At 45.2% G+C, this 14,902-nt stretch overlaps 1 protein-coding gene across 3 annotated transcripts in view; it reads left to right on the forward strand.

The window, feature by feature from the left end:
• Window positions 1-14,902, forward strand: part of HS6ST1 (heparan sulfate 6-O-sulfotransferase 1) — a 142,349-nt gene that overhangs the window by 16,227 nt on the left and 111,220 nt on the right. The window contains exon 2 of one of the 3 annotated variants that reach the window (XM_085512562.1): window positions 5,853-6,084. The exons of the other annotated variants lie outside the window; for them this stretch is intronic. Within the exon in view, the coding sequence (XP_085368688.1) occupies window positions 5,853-6,069 (217 nt within the window). The 3' untranslated portion in view covers window positions 6,070-6,084. Of the gene's footprint in view, window positions 1-5,852; window positions 6,085-14,902 lie in introns of those variants that run through there. 3 annotated transcript variants of the gene reach the window in all.

Raw genomic sequence — 14,902 nt, forward strand, 5'->3', positions numbered from 1 at the left:
GCAGTCTAGTCATTTGTTGTCAGTGGAACAACATTACCATATCACCCTCGGCTAATATTTTGATAACCAAATGAGTGAATATGTGCAGACTATGAAACGAGCAAAAACATCTCCAGTTTCCCTCCTGGAGAGAGCGGAGGCAGGAGGATTCATCCATCGCCTCTAACAGGGTCACACCTCGCGCTGTGCTGGGTTCATCTGGGGGTGCTCAGCTCCCTGCATAAGATGGGACAAACCTTCTCCTCTGGGTGTTGTCACACAGGCACCTGTCTGGCTGTGTCTCTGAGGACAAGTATGTCCCAGGCTCTGTCAGAGCAACCTGCTGGGCTCCATTTTAAAGAGTACCTTCTCCTTGGGTGGTTGGCTGCTATTGCTGTGCTTTACTACATCACCTATCAAAAAAAGATGATAGCGGGCAAAAATGAAAGTATTTATTTCCTCCATTTTGAAACTCTGAGTCAGGAATGGCTCTGAGTGAGTACTAAGGCTGTATGCTGTGTACTCTGCACAACTCTGCAGCCAAGGTGTGTTATTTTGGTGGTGGAGTCCTTTTCTGTGCTGAAGTCATACAGAGAGGAAGAGGAAATGTGATGTTGGCTTTTTCTCACTTGGTCTGTTGTGTCAGCTTTGTTCAAAGCAGTTGTTTGCACGGAAAGCTGTGTGATTGTTGCTGTTTGTGTGATTGTCTAACAGGAATTCTAGCACAGGTTATTGCCATGCTGCTGCGTGCTACATCATTAACATTCATTATCAGGTATGCCTGACAAATTTGATGGCCTTTTATGATGGAGTTACAGTGGATAAAGGAAGAGCAAGTGATGTCACCTACCTGGACTTGTGCAAAACATTTGATGCTGTCCCACATGATATCCCGGTCTCCAAATCAGAGAATAATGGATTTGATGGATGGTCCACTTGCTGGATAAGGTCACATTCAGAGAGTGATCTGTGGCCAAGTGGAGACTGGTGATGAGTGGCTCCTCAGGGGTCGGTGTTGGGAGCAGTGTTATTGAACACCTTTGTGGGTGACGTGGACAGTGGGGTTGAGTGCACCCTCAATGGTAAAGGACTGTTGTCAATATTGGAGGAGAAAATGTGAAAGAAAGGGGAAATTCTTTGTAGTGTCTTTGTCACATTGGGTTAAAAAAGAAATGATAACTATAACTGGGTGGGATCATAGGTTGATGGAAGACAGTAAAAATGTCTGAGGCTTCTTACAGAGCAAATGCCTTTGCGGATCTCATTTTCCTGGATCTTCTTTCTCACAGAGCCACCCCTGACCTCCTGGTACTGCAGCGTGCCTTTGGATGTGTCCCTTGATCAGTTCTTCAGCACAGTGCTGAAAATGATTGAACTGGGCGTCATGTATCATAAAAGCATAAAAGCCATAAATGTGCTGCTCTAGGAAGGACAGGCAGGCCCCAGCAGTAGGTGTGTGAGCCAGCTCATGAGTCAGGCAGAACATTTTCTTCGATTTGCTCGGCAATTTGGGATGAGTAACACCTTTGATGTAGTGGGGATGACGATCGTTGCAAGATTGTTAATAATGATTAGAGAAAAAGAAGGGCTGCTGTGGTTCCGGAGATTAGGGAAGAGGAGGCGACTTTCAGTTTCAGCCAAACTGCATAGGGTGTCTCTGAAAGTAATGCCTGCTATTCATTTCCATGGGAACTACAACGGACACAAAAAGATATTGTGCTGCATCCCTGCTTGGTCTCCATCAGTGTTCAGCAGCATCTATGGTTGTCATTGGGTGCCATATTTTCCCCATGGAAGAATTCAGTCCCACCCCTTTACTCCATCCTCACTTCCACACCAGCCACCGCTTGTCAGACTGCCCCTCTGCTGCCGTCTGTCACACAGCTACAACATGTAATGGGATACTGGTGGGAAGGCTCAGCCTCTGCTGCCATCCCACCAATATCCACATCTGATGCTGGGGGCCAGCATCATAAAGTAGGAGACGTTACCTTTGTTGTTTTGTTTGTTACCCTCAGCAGATACTAAGCTGTTCTGTGGGCAGGAGCTGGTAGACATGTCTGAAAAAGAACATATGCATTTTAACCATTTTATTCAGCATTACAGAAGTTTGCTAAGATTCTGGAGTCCTGGCTCTGCTTTAATTTGCTTCGGAATGTTGCAGTGAAACAGAATAGGATGTGCCCATTTTTGTAACACAGAACAACAAAAAAATTACCAATTTGCTTCTATCTTCAGAGTCTTTCTTGCAAAATACTTCAGTTTTGAGGAAGAGGTCAGAAAGTTGACCTGGAAAAGTTTAAAGAAAGCACGTGGCCCTACATGACTGTAGGGCCAAGAAGTGCCTTTTAACTTGGATTCTGCAACTGCTGTAACCCAGTATAACTTTAAAACGTGCTCCCATTAGCTTTTTTTGCTTGTTTATCAGCACTGGCAGTGGGCAGGAGACAAGAAGGATCTTGCAGGCAACGGTTGCAAAAGGCGTTGCAGACTGATTGCAAATCACCTTGGATACAAGCCTGGAGTCCACTGAGACTTAGCTTACAGAGAGGTAAGAGCTGCAAGCAGCTCAACTGTCCCCTTTGACCAAAATTCCCCCCAGCTCTGCTGGACCCAGCAGGGAGCAGATGGCTGAGCATGGGATGGCTTTTGCAGAGGAAAAGTCATGCTGCTGCCTATACCAAGAAAAGAGAAGGAAGAAATGCGTTCCATCCAGGTGCTGGCCTTGCTTACAACATCTGGTTTTAATTTTGTGTTTCCACAGCAGTTAATTTGTTGTGTTGCTTGCTGGGATGTGAACAAATTTCATAGCTGTCATTCAGAAAATATAAATATTAGTCTTCAGGCTGGACCTGCTTGTAGTTACTGAAGGTGTTCTTGTCCACAGGAATGATAGGACCTTGTTAAATTCCAGTTTCTCATGTACTACGAGGGCGGTTTAAGGCAATGTTTTGTGTGGTGTGACAAATAGAAACCCAAGATGATGCAGAAAGAAATCAGAGTGGTGTAGAATTCCTTCTGCACCCCTCTAACAGTATCCCCTCAGAAACATGTGGTGTGTCTTAACCACATTACCCTTGTGTGCAACACCCTGTGCCCACCTGGTTCTGTTTGGTGCACGTGGAATGCAGAGTGCTCTGAAGGATGCATGTATTTCTTCCCTTGTGTTTTCTTCCCTTGCTGCATCTTGAGAATGAAAAGAGGCCACGGATAGAGTCCTTTTCCCAGAAAATAAATAGATGATTTTCCAAGAGAAAGAAAGATATAACATAGACTTTTTGTTCATGTAGATATAGCTGAGATACCTCTTCATTTCTTCCTTGGGCAAGCAAGGGAAAAATTGGAAAGCTCATAGTTGTATTTCTAGACATATTGCCTTGGACACAGCTTTGTGCTTGGGAGTCACAGCCAGGAGAGTTTAGTAGTCAAGTACTGAATCACAAAAATGTTTGTTTTAAAGCATTTATGTGCTCACCAGTATCCATTTTTTTTTGTGGTTTATTGGTTATTTGAAGCTTAAGTATTTCCCTCCGTATAAATAGGTTCTCTTTTCTCTTTGATGACTCATTCTTAACTTTTACAATGAACTTTCCTTCTTGTTGAGTAATCCTAAATTGACCTATTGATGAAGTGGCACCTGGGGATTAAAGATTGCTGGACCTGTTTTCTGTTATGTTCTAGTTTTGCGAAGCCGACACAAGCCTTCTATCTTACGTTTTTAATATATCTGTAATCTAATGCCCAGCTTGAGATACCTTTGGCCTGATTTTGAGAAGCACTTGAGTTTCCACTGCATGAATTATTAGCAGTGGGTGTCCAGAGATGGCAGGTTTTTTGTTTTGATCATATGGAACTTAGAAACAGGGAATTCATTATGGAGACCAGTCAGTGCCTCTGAAGCCTTATCACAGAATCACAGAATGACTTGGGTTGCAAAGGCCCACAGTGCTCATCCGGTCCTACCCCCTGCTATCTGCAGGGTCACCAACCAGCAGCCCAGGCTGCCCAGAGCCACATCCAGCCTGGCCTTGAATGCCTGCAGGGATGGGGCATCCACAGCCTCCTTGGGCAACCTGTGAACAGTGCGTCACCACCCTCTGGGTGAAAAACTTCCTCCTAAGATCCAACCTAAACCTCCCCTGTCTCGGTTTAGAACCATTTCCCCTTGTCCTATCAACCGTTCCCCTTGGGAATGGTTGGTTTTTTTTTCTTTTTCTATTTTATTCTTTTCTTTAAAGCTCTTTGAATCGCCATCTTTGTAGTCCAAGGCCTCAGCCTTATTGCTGGGAGATGACCTGTTAATATTCTGAAAACTGGAGCTTTTGGAAGGGAATTGATGCCTTCAACATGTAGAAAGAAAGAAAGAAAAAAAAACCCTTTGCATTAGTCCATTTTAACAGCCAAGGCAATTTTCCACATGGTGGCATTATGGAAATGGGTTGCAGCTCTTGCCGACCATGACCAGAACATTACAGGAAATGTATTTTCATGGAAGATTTGCTGCAATTGCCAACTGGAGAAGGGAGGGGGACAGGGGTTTGTTCTGTTAATGGACAACTGCGTGCCGTGATGTGAATCCCTTCTGTTAAATTAAATTGGTATGCGCTTTCCACCAGTGCTTGTTCCATGCTGAAAGCAATCATCACTGATACGCCCTTTCCCTCTGTAAGGACCCCCGAGCGTGCTGGCTTGGCATGGCACCTTCTGCTGGGATGGGATGACCAACAGGCGCAGCCGGGCGTCAGGCTGGGTGATTCCAGCAGTGCAGACAGTCAGAACACTTCCACAAAGAGGCTCGGTCAGAAATGGAACTAATAGAAATTGGCTTTGCAGCCTCGGTCCTTATAGGTGGTGGTGTTTGACGTGATTTACTGTTGTAATGAATGAGACTGAAGTGTTGCAGATATTATTGCATGAGTTTGAGCACGCAATGCATCTCTTTAAGTTAGAAGTTTAGCATGGAGGTCTGAAGGGCTGGGTGTTTTTGGATGGGTTCTGAGTGTGTGTTTAGATAGTTGTTACAGCTCAAAGCCTGGTACTTCCCAAGTAGAAACAGCAATGATACGTGGCCTTGCTCATACATGATAATACTGTCTGTGCTGGGAACATATGATTGCTGGCAGGAAAAGGCACTGCATGACTGATTCCCCTGTGGTAAATACTTGAATTCCACTATGTCTGTTATCAGTTCCATATGAGATATTTTCTAGCTCTTACAGTATACATAGGAAATGAAAACAAAAGCAAAACAGAAAAGAATGGAGTGCAAGTGGAGTGCACAGGTACCCTGCTCTTATCCCACAGATGGTACAGGGGCAGGCACACCCCTTAAATACTCATATAGGGTCTTACAGGCTTCCGTGTTCATTTGCTTGTGCTGCAACACTCTTGCAGTCATCTCTTGTGAGGAGTACATGTGTGAGCCCTGTACCAACCCCATCAGTGGATAGGCAAATCCATTTAAGCATAAAGATTTTACTTTGAATCGGCAGATCTTATTGTAAAAAGAAATACATGAGTAGGATTTGCAATCTGAGAGTGGAGTTATGCCAGGCTGGGGGAGGGGGTAAACCCATCGAGATGGTAAAAATAGTGTTTGTAATAATATTTTTGGAGAGGTTGAGGTTTTTGCAGTGATGTGTGGAATTTTCAGTGGTTGGGTTGGTTTCGCTTTGAATTTACTCTGAAAGAAAGTTTTAATGTCGACCATGTGATGTTTGTAATTACACGAGTAGGGAAAGAGGAAATGGTGAAGTAAGGCTAATTTGATAAAATTACCCTGAACACACAATAGATGTATTCCTTGACAAGTTGCCAAGCTGTGCGTTAGAAAATTCCTTCATTATTAGCCCTCTGATTTCCATTGCCAACAGGGAGGAGCTGGTTAGCTGCATTCGCCCACTGAGCAGAAGAACTCAAATGATGAGACTTGGAGCCAGTGCTTTGGGGAAGTGCTGCATTATACCAAGAGCATGCAGTGGACAAAGGAGCACTTCAAGTTTGGGGTTTAATTTTGATGTTGTCAGCAATTCTATAGCAGTATTGCCCAGCACGGCTTATTCTCCTATACCCGTTGTGTCTTCATGCTGAATTTTGCTACATGGAGAGAAGCACTGCAGGAAGCTGGAAAGAGTCAGGAGGAGGGAGTATGGTGGAGAAGCAGGGCTGTGGGAGAGGTGGGACTGCTGTGCTTCTTCTCGGTGACAAAACTGACCACATGGAAGGGGCACTATGTACATAGGCCTTGTAAAAGCTACTGGTGATGCAACCGTGAGAACAGGATCTAGATCTGTAGATCTGTACATCTTGATTGTGGAACCCTGAGAAATAATCATGAAACTCGTGAAAATGCAAAAGTAATTCGGTTCAGAGCTTGGATGTGGGGTGTGAACCTAAGGCTGCTTCAGTGCCTTGTCTTGCACACCTTTTATCCCAGCCCCCATCACTGCTTATGTTCTGGACAGCGGTACGTGCAAGGAACAGCCTCTCCAGAAGTGGCCCTTTGAAGCAGTGGGCAACAGGATGAAGAGAGGAAAGAAAGCAATAATAAAACCTTCAGTCCTGTCTGCACAGGAGATGCAAACAGGGACTGAAGCCTGAACATGTGCTGTAGGATTCTGCTCTTTGCCCTTCCTTATCTGTGCATAGCCATTCTTCTTTGTGTAGATAACGGAGTCCAGACTACTTAGTGGAAAACCCGGGGTTCGATAAAGCAGTCAAATGAGACACAGTGAAATAGTGCAATCATTTTACAAACCAACACTGCCATCAATGACTGTTTCCACCTGACTGGAGCGGTTTCTGTGGTAGATTGAATATGACATGCCATCTTGTATCCCAAAGACAGAGTTATTAAGCTAACGTACCGTGCATGAGTCCTTAACGCAGCAGCACCAGAGGACTGTTAAGTATTCCCCAGGACAGGAAGGAATGCAGGCGTTCTAAAGAAAATCGAGTTCTCTTGTGCCAGCTGATGTAAAAACTCGATGAAAAATGGCACGTTGTGGCAGATCATTTGCTGCTGCTGCTCTGCAGTCCAGCATTCCTCACCGGGCTGGGAAAGGCTTTCTCTTGGAAGTGAAAAATAATGGGCTGAAGGCAGCTCTAGAAGTTGCTTCCTGTTTTTTATCAGTGTTTTACAAATAAATGGAGTTTATGAAGAGACGCGCATTGATTCAGAAAAATCTCAGCTGGCTTCTTGCCACTTACATTATAAGAAATTACTCAATGTGTGGATGTTTTGGTTCTGAAGCAGCAGCTCTTCTATCAGCAGCTCTATGCTCTGAAAAGAACCGCGGCCTCAAACAGTCCTGACAGGTCTGCAAGAGAGCTGTGCTTGGGGCTCGGAAACGGGCTCTGCTTGTGGCGTGAGCAGGTGATGCTGTGCTTTACCTGGAGCTTATCCTTTTGGTCTTGTTAAGCAGTTGCATATGTAACATTCCCTCCTGGGACAGGGATGGCTGCAGTGAAGTCATGATCCAGAAAAGCCCATAATTTGTATTATGGCTGTTCATTCTCTTAGTGGTTGCTGAATAAGTTGGGAAAAGGCAAAGCTGGCATCTTCCTGCCATCTAAACCACATCCATCCCCTGTCCTGGTTGCAGAGGAAGCTCCTGCACTGCTGGAGGTTATCATGGGGTGGTGATAGGAAAATGCTTCATCTGCCACTAGCTGGCATGGAAGGCACAAGTGGATTTGTTGTCTTCCTTCCTTCTCATTCATTGCTTGATCATCCTGTCTGCTGTTCATGTAAAAGAGAAGCCTGCTTCTCTGAAACAGCCCAGTGTGGAAGCTGGCTTTAAATGGGTCTATTTCACAGGTCACTTGGTTCTCTGCTTTCTCTTAGGCACTTTGCTTGCTGGGTGTTTGTGTGTGCTGACAAACAGCTGATGCTTCCAAAGAGAAAGGGAAAAAAAAGAGGAAAACCAGCTCTTGGTTGCTTTACATGGCAGTGAGGTGCTCCTGGTTAGCCAGCATCACCTTTCTTCTTGCTGGGCTGGAGCCCGAGCCCACCAGCTGCCCTGCAGAGCACTGCAGGGAGTGAAAGCCATGGATGCACTGTGCTCATGCAGGTGGGAACGCCGCACTGTGTGGGACCCTCAGCTGTCTGCTGCCTTTTATTGAAGGAGAAAGAGAAGTAAGCTTTTATAACTGTAACAAAAAGAGTGTGTAGTAACTGTAACAAAAGAGTGTGTAGCTTTACTAGAATTTGTTGTTGTTGTTACTGTTTTGTGCTGTTAGAAATAAAGTACTGAGAGATGGTGCTTCTTGCAGCTTCAATCCTTGTTTGAGCCATGCAAACAGTACAGGTCATCAGGGCACTGTTGGTGCTTGGCCAGGTATCCTGGTGCCAGGGTCTTACTCAAGGAGACAATATCCCAACTTCTGTTTCAGCTTGTTACTTTTGATGCAGTTTGCTGCTGGTGGCAGAGCTCCTGTTGCTTTCCATGAGAGCGGGTTGTCTGCTTGTGGAGCAGGAGATGCTGTGATCTGTGTACTTTGTGACAGCAAAGAGAGCTCAGAGCCAACGGGTTGAAAAACAGCCCACAAAAATGTGGAACAACATTAGGAAAACATCTTGCTATCGTATCTGTGGGCCTGGTAATGATTTTAGGGGAAGTAAACAATGCCAATGGACTTGGAAAACATGCAGTGCTCAGTAAAAAAATACCAGACTGTTAGAAAGCTCCTCCTGGAGGGAAGAAATCTCCCTTTTAGAAACAATTACTTCATGGAGAGCAAATATCTTAAAGCATTTCTGAAGCATTAAAGTAGGAGCTCTGCAGCTTTGGCATTGTGGAGTGTGGCCGCAGATGAGCTCTGTGGATGTCCCAGTTTGACATGTCCATACGTGCTGCTGGGTTTGTGGATGCAGCTGTGTCCAGATTTGGGGCCCTGTGTTGGACCCCAAGCAGCCAGACCCAGCCATGCCTCCTTGTGCTCACAGCTTGCACGTGTAAATGCGGTTGGTGAAAGCTGGTTGAGCTGAAAGCTGGCTTGCATGGGGTAGGAAACAGGGAGTGGTGAGTGCGTTCTGAGCTGGTGCTTGCGTCGCGCTGGCAGGCACAAGCAGAGCGAATTCTGTTCAAGTCTCAGCTGAGCCAAAGTTGATGCAGCCCTCCTCTGTTTGGTGAATAATCACCAAAACAAAAGTAATCAGCCTGTCTTTTCTGATTAAAAACAACAACAGGAAGTCATTGCGAGCACCCTTGAAATAGAACGTGGAGACTATGCACTTATAAATGAACACGTGCAATAGCAGTGGGTGTTTCTTGGAGAGCTGGGAGATGCTCTGTCTGCAGGGTTTAGTTCTTCCCATGATTTGCATTGCCTGCTTTATTTCACTGAATCTCTGGCACTGTTGTAGTCAGTTTCTTTCCCCCTTTGTGTAGCTTTTCTGACTAATTGCATGTTTTCACGTTGTTTTCAGTTGGGATGAGCTAACAGCAAGGTGTTAGTCCTCAGCATGCCAGCAGTGAGCCATTTTCACTGTGTTGAAGGTGAGACAGCACGAGCTGGAGGCTGTGCAGGTTCAGGATGCCCCTCAGTGTTCATTCTCCTCTTCCTCTCCCTGGGCAGCTGCAGCCCTCCAGGAGAGCAGGGTGAGGTGCTGTGTCAGCTGGGCAGAGCCCACTTTGCGCTGCTTTGCCTGGTGTGCAGTGCCTGCCTCTTACCTACCAGCAGGTTGTTGTACAGCTCACCCTCTGCTGTTACCTCTCTGCTTTATGGTTTGTGGTTTTCTTTAACTACAAGGAAACTTCAAGGCACACAACATGGATTCTTCAGCTGGCTCATGCACTTTGCTGGCATTTTTCATCCCATACCGTATTGCTGCTATCTTGGATCAAGTATTTGGGCATCCGCTTTGGAACAATATTGCTGAAAGAAGCTAACTTAAAAAGAGCTCTGATAAACAAATGCATTTATTATTTATATTTATTTATATAACATATAAATAAATATATTTATTTACATGTATTTCTCTCTTTCTGCCACTTTCCTTTACCCATGCACAGTAAAATGTCCTCATGCTCTGGCCACGCAGTTGTTGCATGCATGTGGCATTACCACTGGCACAGCAGGTAGAGCTGGAGGGCTTCTCCTAGCAGCATGGGACTGTAAAGGAGCTGATACAGGTTCATCCCAAACAGGGTATTTTTTCTACTGACTCTTTGAACTTATTTCTCTTCTGTGGAGATCCCATAGCGTTTGAGAGCTATTTATCTGTGGTTTAGTATTTAAAATTCTGTGCATCTTGGTATGTAGAACTGGTTTTTGGTTCCCTTCCTTTCCCTCAGATTATCTTTGTTGGAAATCTATACATGAATAGTCTAACCAAGAGCAAGGTGTTATATATTAAAGGAGATGGGGAAGGATCAATGATGCTGTAGAAGAATAATTAGCTTTTTCTTTTCCTCCCCTTACCCGGAATTGAATTTTCATTCTGTGTAGTATTGGCTTTTAACAGTTTATTGAAAATGAGATTTGAGAAAGTCTGACTGTCCCCGACAGGCTAATCAGTCAGCTGCTAATTGCCCTGAGCTGCTCAGAGCCGCTCGCTAATAGACTTCCTATTGTTGGTCCATCCCTGTTGATCAGATAGGTAATCTCTTCTGGTATTTGGGCTGAGGTATGCACTAATGGCACTCCTCGGGTGTGAAGACCCTGAGATATCCCTATACAAAGCTTCCATTCATTCCTGCCTTGGTGTTTGTGTGCTGGGGTCCTGCTACTCCTTCGGGTGATGTAGAGGTATATAGGTAGATCTTTCACTGTATGGAGCTGAAGTGTAGAGAGCTCCCTAAAAGCCTGTAATCGGCCATGAAATATATGAATATAAAAATGGACCATCACAGATGGACATTATTAACAAATGAGTTAATGCCAGTGAAGCATGAAAGGGAAGGGAAAGCGGAGTGGGTGATATTGCTTCTGTGTAAGAATTAGTCTCTAAAAATAATTCTCTGAGCTCATCTTGCACACGGCTGCACAGTGTGGATCCACCAGCAAGCTGTGCCCTCTGCTCTGCTGGGACTGCTCGTCACGTCGCACCGGGCAGAGATGCGGCCAGAATCCTGATGTGAGCAGCACTCTGACCATAGGAAACACCTCTGAGGTCTGTGGGTGCAGTCAAAGCAAGTGAGGGTGCCTGCAGTTTAGCCATGAGCTCTGCAGTGGGCAGTCAGCTCGTGGCTTCCTTCTGTGCAGCATTCTGCTTGTAACCTGCATGGGAGGGCAGTAGCTTTCCTGCTCCTCTTTTGTACACGAGCTCCATAGGCCATGAGATTGTTGCCAGGGGATGGGAAATACAAGTTCTTTTTCAAAGTCTTAGGAGTAAAAGGGGAAAAAGATGTATGTTGCTGTGAGTTCTACACATCATTCCTACTCACTGCATTGGGTCAAAGCTTCAGCATCACTTAGTCCTGAAAATTATACAGGAACTTGAGAGGAAATGTACCACCTTGATGGTCTGTTTCCACTTTGCTCCTGAAATTAGAGAAATTCTCTTTAAATATGTATATATATATATATATATATATATATGCACATATATATATTACACGTGGTAGATAGGGGATTTCTGATACAATAGATGCAGTGTATAATGTAAAAGTGATTTACTGAAAGCCAGTTGTGACCTGTTTTAGGAACCTGGCAGAGTGTAGATCTTGGACAGCAGAGACGCGTTGGCTCCTCCTTTAAAGCTGGCAGTTCATTGTCATCCCAGTTTGGGGTCTGAGGAGTGGGGCAGGCCCCAGTGGTTGGTGTCAGTGTGCCTGAGGATATCAGTGCTGAGCCAGGCCGTGCTGTAGCTTTAGGTCCTCACTGTGTAGCTCTACTTGCACATTTAGAGCTGAAGTGATTGGAAGACAGGAGCGCTGGGAAAGCCTTCAGACCTCAGAGGTATCAACTTGCAATCTCTGTCGCTGCACAAGCCAGTCAGCTTGCTGTACTTAGTCTTATATTCCCATATTTCATGTTATTGAACAAGTACATATTTAGACTTGTGTGCGCAGGTTTATTTTGGTATATATGTGTAAATAAACAAAATTGGTATGGAGGGAAAAACTCAAATAGCACGCAATGCAAAAGGTTTTTAAGCTGGAAAACAGTGCAGTTTATTGCTTTCTTCTGCTCGCAGCTCTTGTGTCTTACATCATCCATTTTCATTTTCTCCAGAATTTTCTGCCTGAGAATTTTCTGTGTTAGTCTGAGCTTATGCCCAGTCTGTGCCATTTCAGGCTGCAGAAGAGCCCAGGCAGCAATGAATGAGTCCTTCAGAAGACTTGGGTAGGTTGGAATGAGTTTGCATCCTTGATAGCACAGTGTCTGCTGCTACCAGCAGGAGATATCATCGCTCTTGACCTCAGCTGGGAATTACTGGATTTTCAGATTCACATAGGAGGTATTTTTGCCTTAAGCACCTCCTGCAACCATGGGCACAGGAAAGGAGCACGCTGACTGCTCTACAGTCCGTCTCATCCATCCTCCTCCTCTCTGAGGTCAGCTGGCCTCGATGCCACCAGTGAAAGGATGAGGAACACTCTCTGCCCTCCTGTCCCTGCTTTGTTATTCAGCGTTGGTTACTGGTGGGACAGAAGTGAGAATAATCCTGCCTGATTTCAAACAGCAAAAAGAAAAGGCAGGGCAGTGGTCAGAGTGTGTGTGCCTCCAACCTCTTGGCTGGGGTTTCAATGGAGGTGGCTCAGAGCAGCTGTGCACCCCACAGCACTGCCCTCCTGCTGGGCAGCCCATCCTCTGCCCCCTGCTTCTCTGAGCTCCAGCTCTGGTCTCTGGCAGGGATTTAAAGGGAAATCAAAACCTAAACTGGATTTCAGTTGTCAGAACTGTGCCCTGCCTGGAAAGAATGCCTGTGTGAGCTACCAGGCTGAGTGATAACTCATTCCTAGCTCATGTCCAAAAGCAGATCAAAGCATGCTTTGTAGAGTTTGTGCAGTTCGGACTCTGACACATCAAGTGCCCTTTCTAACTAAGTACTGAAAACTAGTAAGAATGTCTGTTTCTGATTTAGGACTTACCCAACATATAAACATGCCATATGAGTACTTCCCAAATTGCCAAGTTGCCCGTTGGTTCATTTTTCCTAGCTGACTTATTAGCACCCAATTGATTGTTTCTCTCCAGAACAAGCTGGACATTGCAGTGCTGACTGAAATTCCTGGCTCGGGCTTTGGGGGCATTGATGCTTAGGAAACCACAGTGCATTTCTGAGGAATCCCCATTGACAAGATCTGTCCATGGCAGGCTTCCATAAGAAACAGTATGATTGAGGTAGTCTGCAGAGGGAATATTCTCTGGATCTCCTTGGAGATCTCCAAGTACACTTAGACCAGCGAGATGGGAAGGATTTATATTGTCTAGACCTGGTATCAGCAGCTTCTGATGAAATCATCGCTGCCTAAGCAGGACGTGAAAGGGAAGGAGAGAGGCCGGCCGGGCTGCTGGGGAGGGGTGGCTCTGGGGAGCCCTGGGTTCAGGTTTCATCCGTGGCACTGGGAAACCAGGAAGCTATTATTTCATTAATCATCCATCTAAATATGCTTGCATATTATGTGTACTCCAGTGTTTGTGAAAGGAAATTATCCGTTTAATGAGTAATAGAAACAGAAGAGTAGAGGGGAGAGAAAGCGACTCATGCGTCCATTAAGACAGATTTCCTTGCGGAGAAGGGCCTTCCATTTCCCAGAAAGATTCCTCTGCAAATAAAAGCACATACTTGGTGTTCCTGCTGTGTTAGAGAAGAAGGACGGCATATTTGTCTGTATAAGAATAACTGTGCAGTAGATGTCGAATATGATCAGATGCAAGTTAGCTGTAAATATATAAGCTTTTTAATAATGAGGGACAGTTTTAGCTTGGGCTACAATAGGTAGATTAGTTTAACCTTTGTTCATTTGGCAAAAGGCCTCATGGTGCCCAATGAGTCCCTTCATTCCATGGCATTCTTCCTCTTTTTCCCACCGCCTGTATCTCTCATGTGGTTATATCTGAAATCTCTTCATGCATACATAGTTATGAACATGCCAGACCTTTAGCAGAGTAAGGTAGAAAGGGGTGAAAAAGCAAATGTTTCTGCAGGCTTCTGTACTACCTTCTGGGGCAGAGGCAGAGCCAGGCTGTCTGCGGAAGTTGTGTTGGCTTGTAACAGGAGCTGTGCTGACTGCAGTAATAGGAAAGGGCAGCAGTACTAAGTAGACAGGAAAAAAAAAAAGACATTTTAGACCAGAATAGAGCACTTTATCCCTGATGGACAGATTAACCATAGGGAAGCGGGACTGCCTTTCTTAGGCACAAGGTCACTGATTCAAAGAGTAGAATGGAGCCGCTGCGTTGACTCCTACACACACTTGGAAAAATGTTAGGCTAAGCAACCAATTAACACATCCAACTGTTGTTCATCTGCAGAGTACACCATTTGCTTGCTCTGCATCTGCTGCAGCTCCCTTCAAAAGTCACTGACAGCAGTATCTGAAATCCTCACTGGAGAAAGGTGGAACAGAGGGATCAAAGAGGTGAGGGAAAAATGGGCAAGGTAGAACTGGAGTGAACCACAACCACGTTCACATCTGCATAATTCCTTATCTGTCTAGAATTAATTGCCTCATTGCGTTTGCCTCTTTGCAAGGTACAAACTGTTTCCTTTGCAAGCCTCGGTGTGCAGAAGCCAAGAGTTGGCAGTAGGCTGTACTGAAGATTGGTGCTGCCCATTGAGGATAGCTTGTACCTGTCTTATCCTTACTGCGTGTTTGCCCTGGGGCTGAACAATATGGCTTTGGGAGCAAAGAATGAATTGGCACCTGCTGGGGGTGGTGTTACTTACATTGCATCATCTTTATGTGCCAATTGAAGGCCCTATGAGCTCCACAACTGCACTGCTATGAAAGTAAAAGACTTTGCCATG

The sequence above is a fragment of the Coturnix japonica genome, chromosome 12 (genome assembly GCF_054131305.1).
Source record: "Coturnix japonica strain WE chromosome 12, WE-NBRP24, whole genome shotgun sequence".
NCBI classification, from domain to species: domain Eukaryota; kingdom Metazoa; phylum Chordata; class Aves; order Galliformes; family Phasianidae; genus Coturnix; species Coturnix japonica.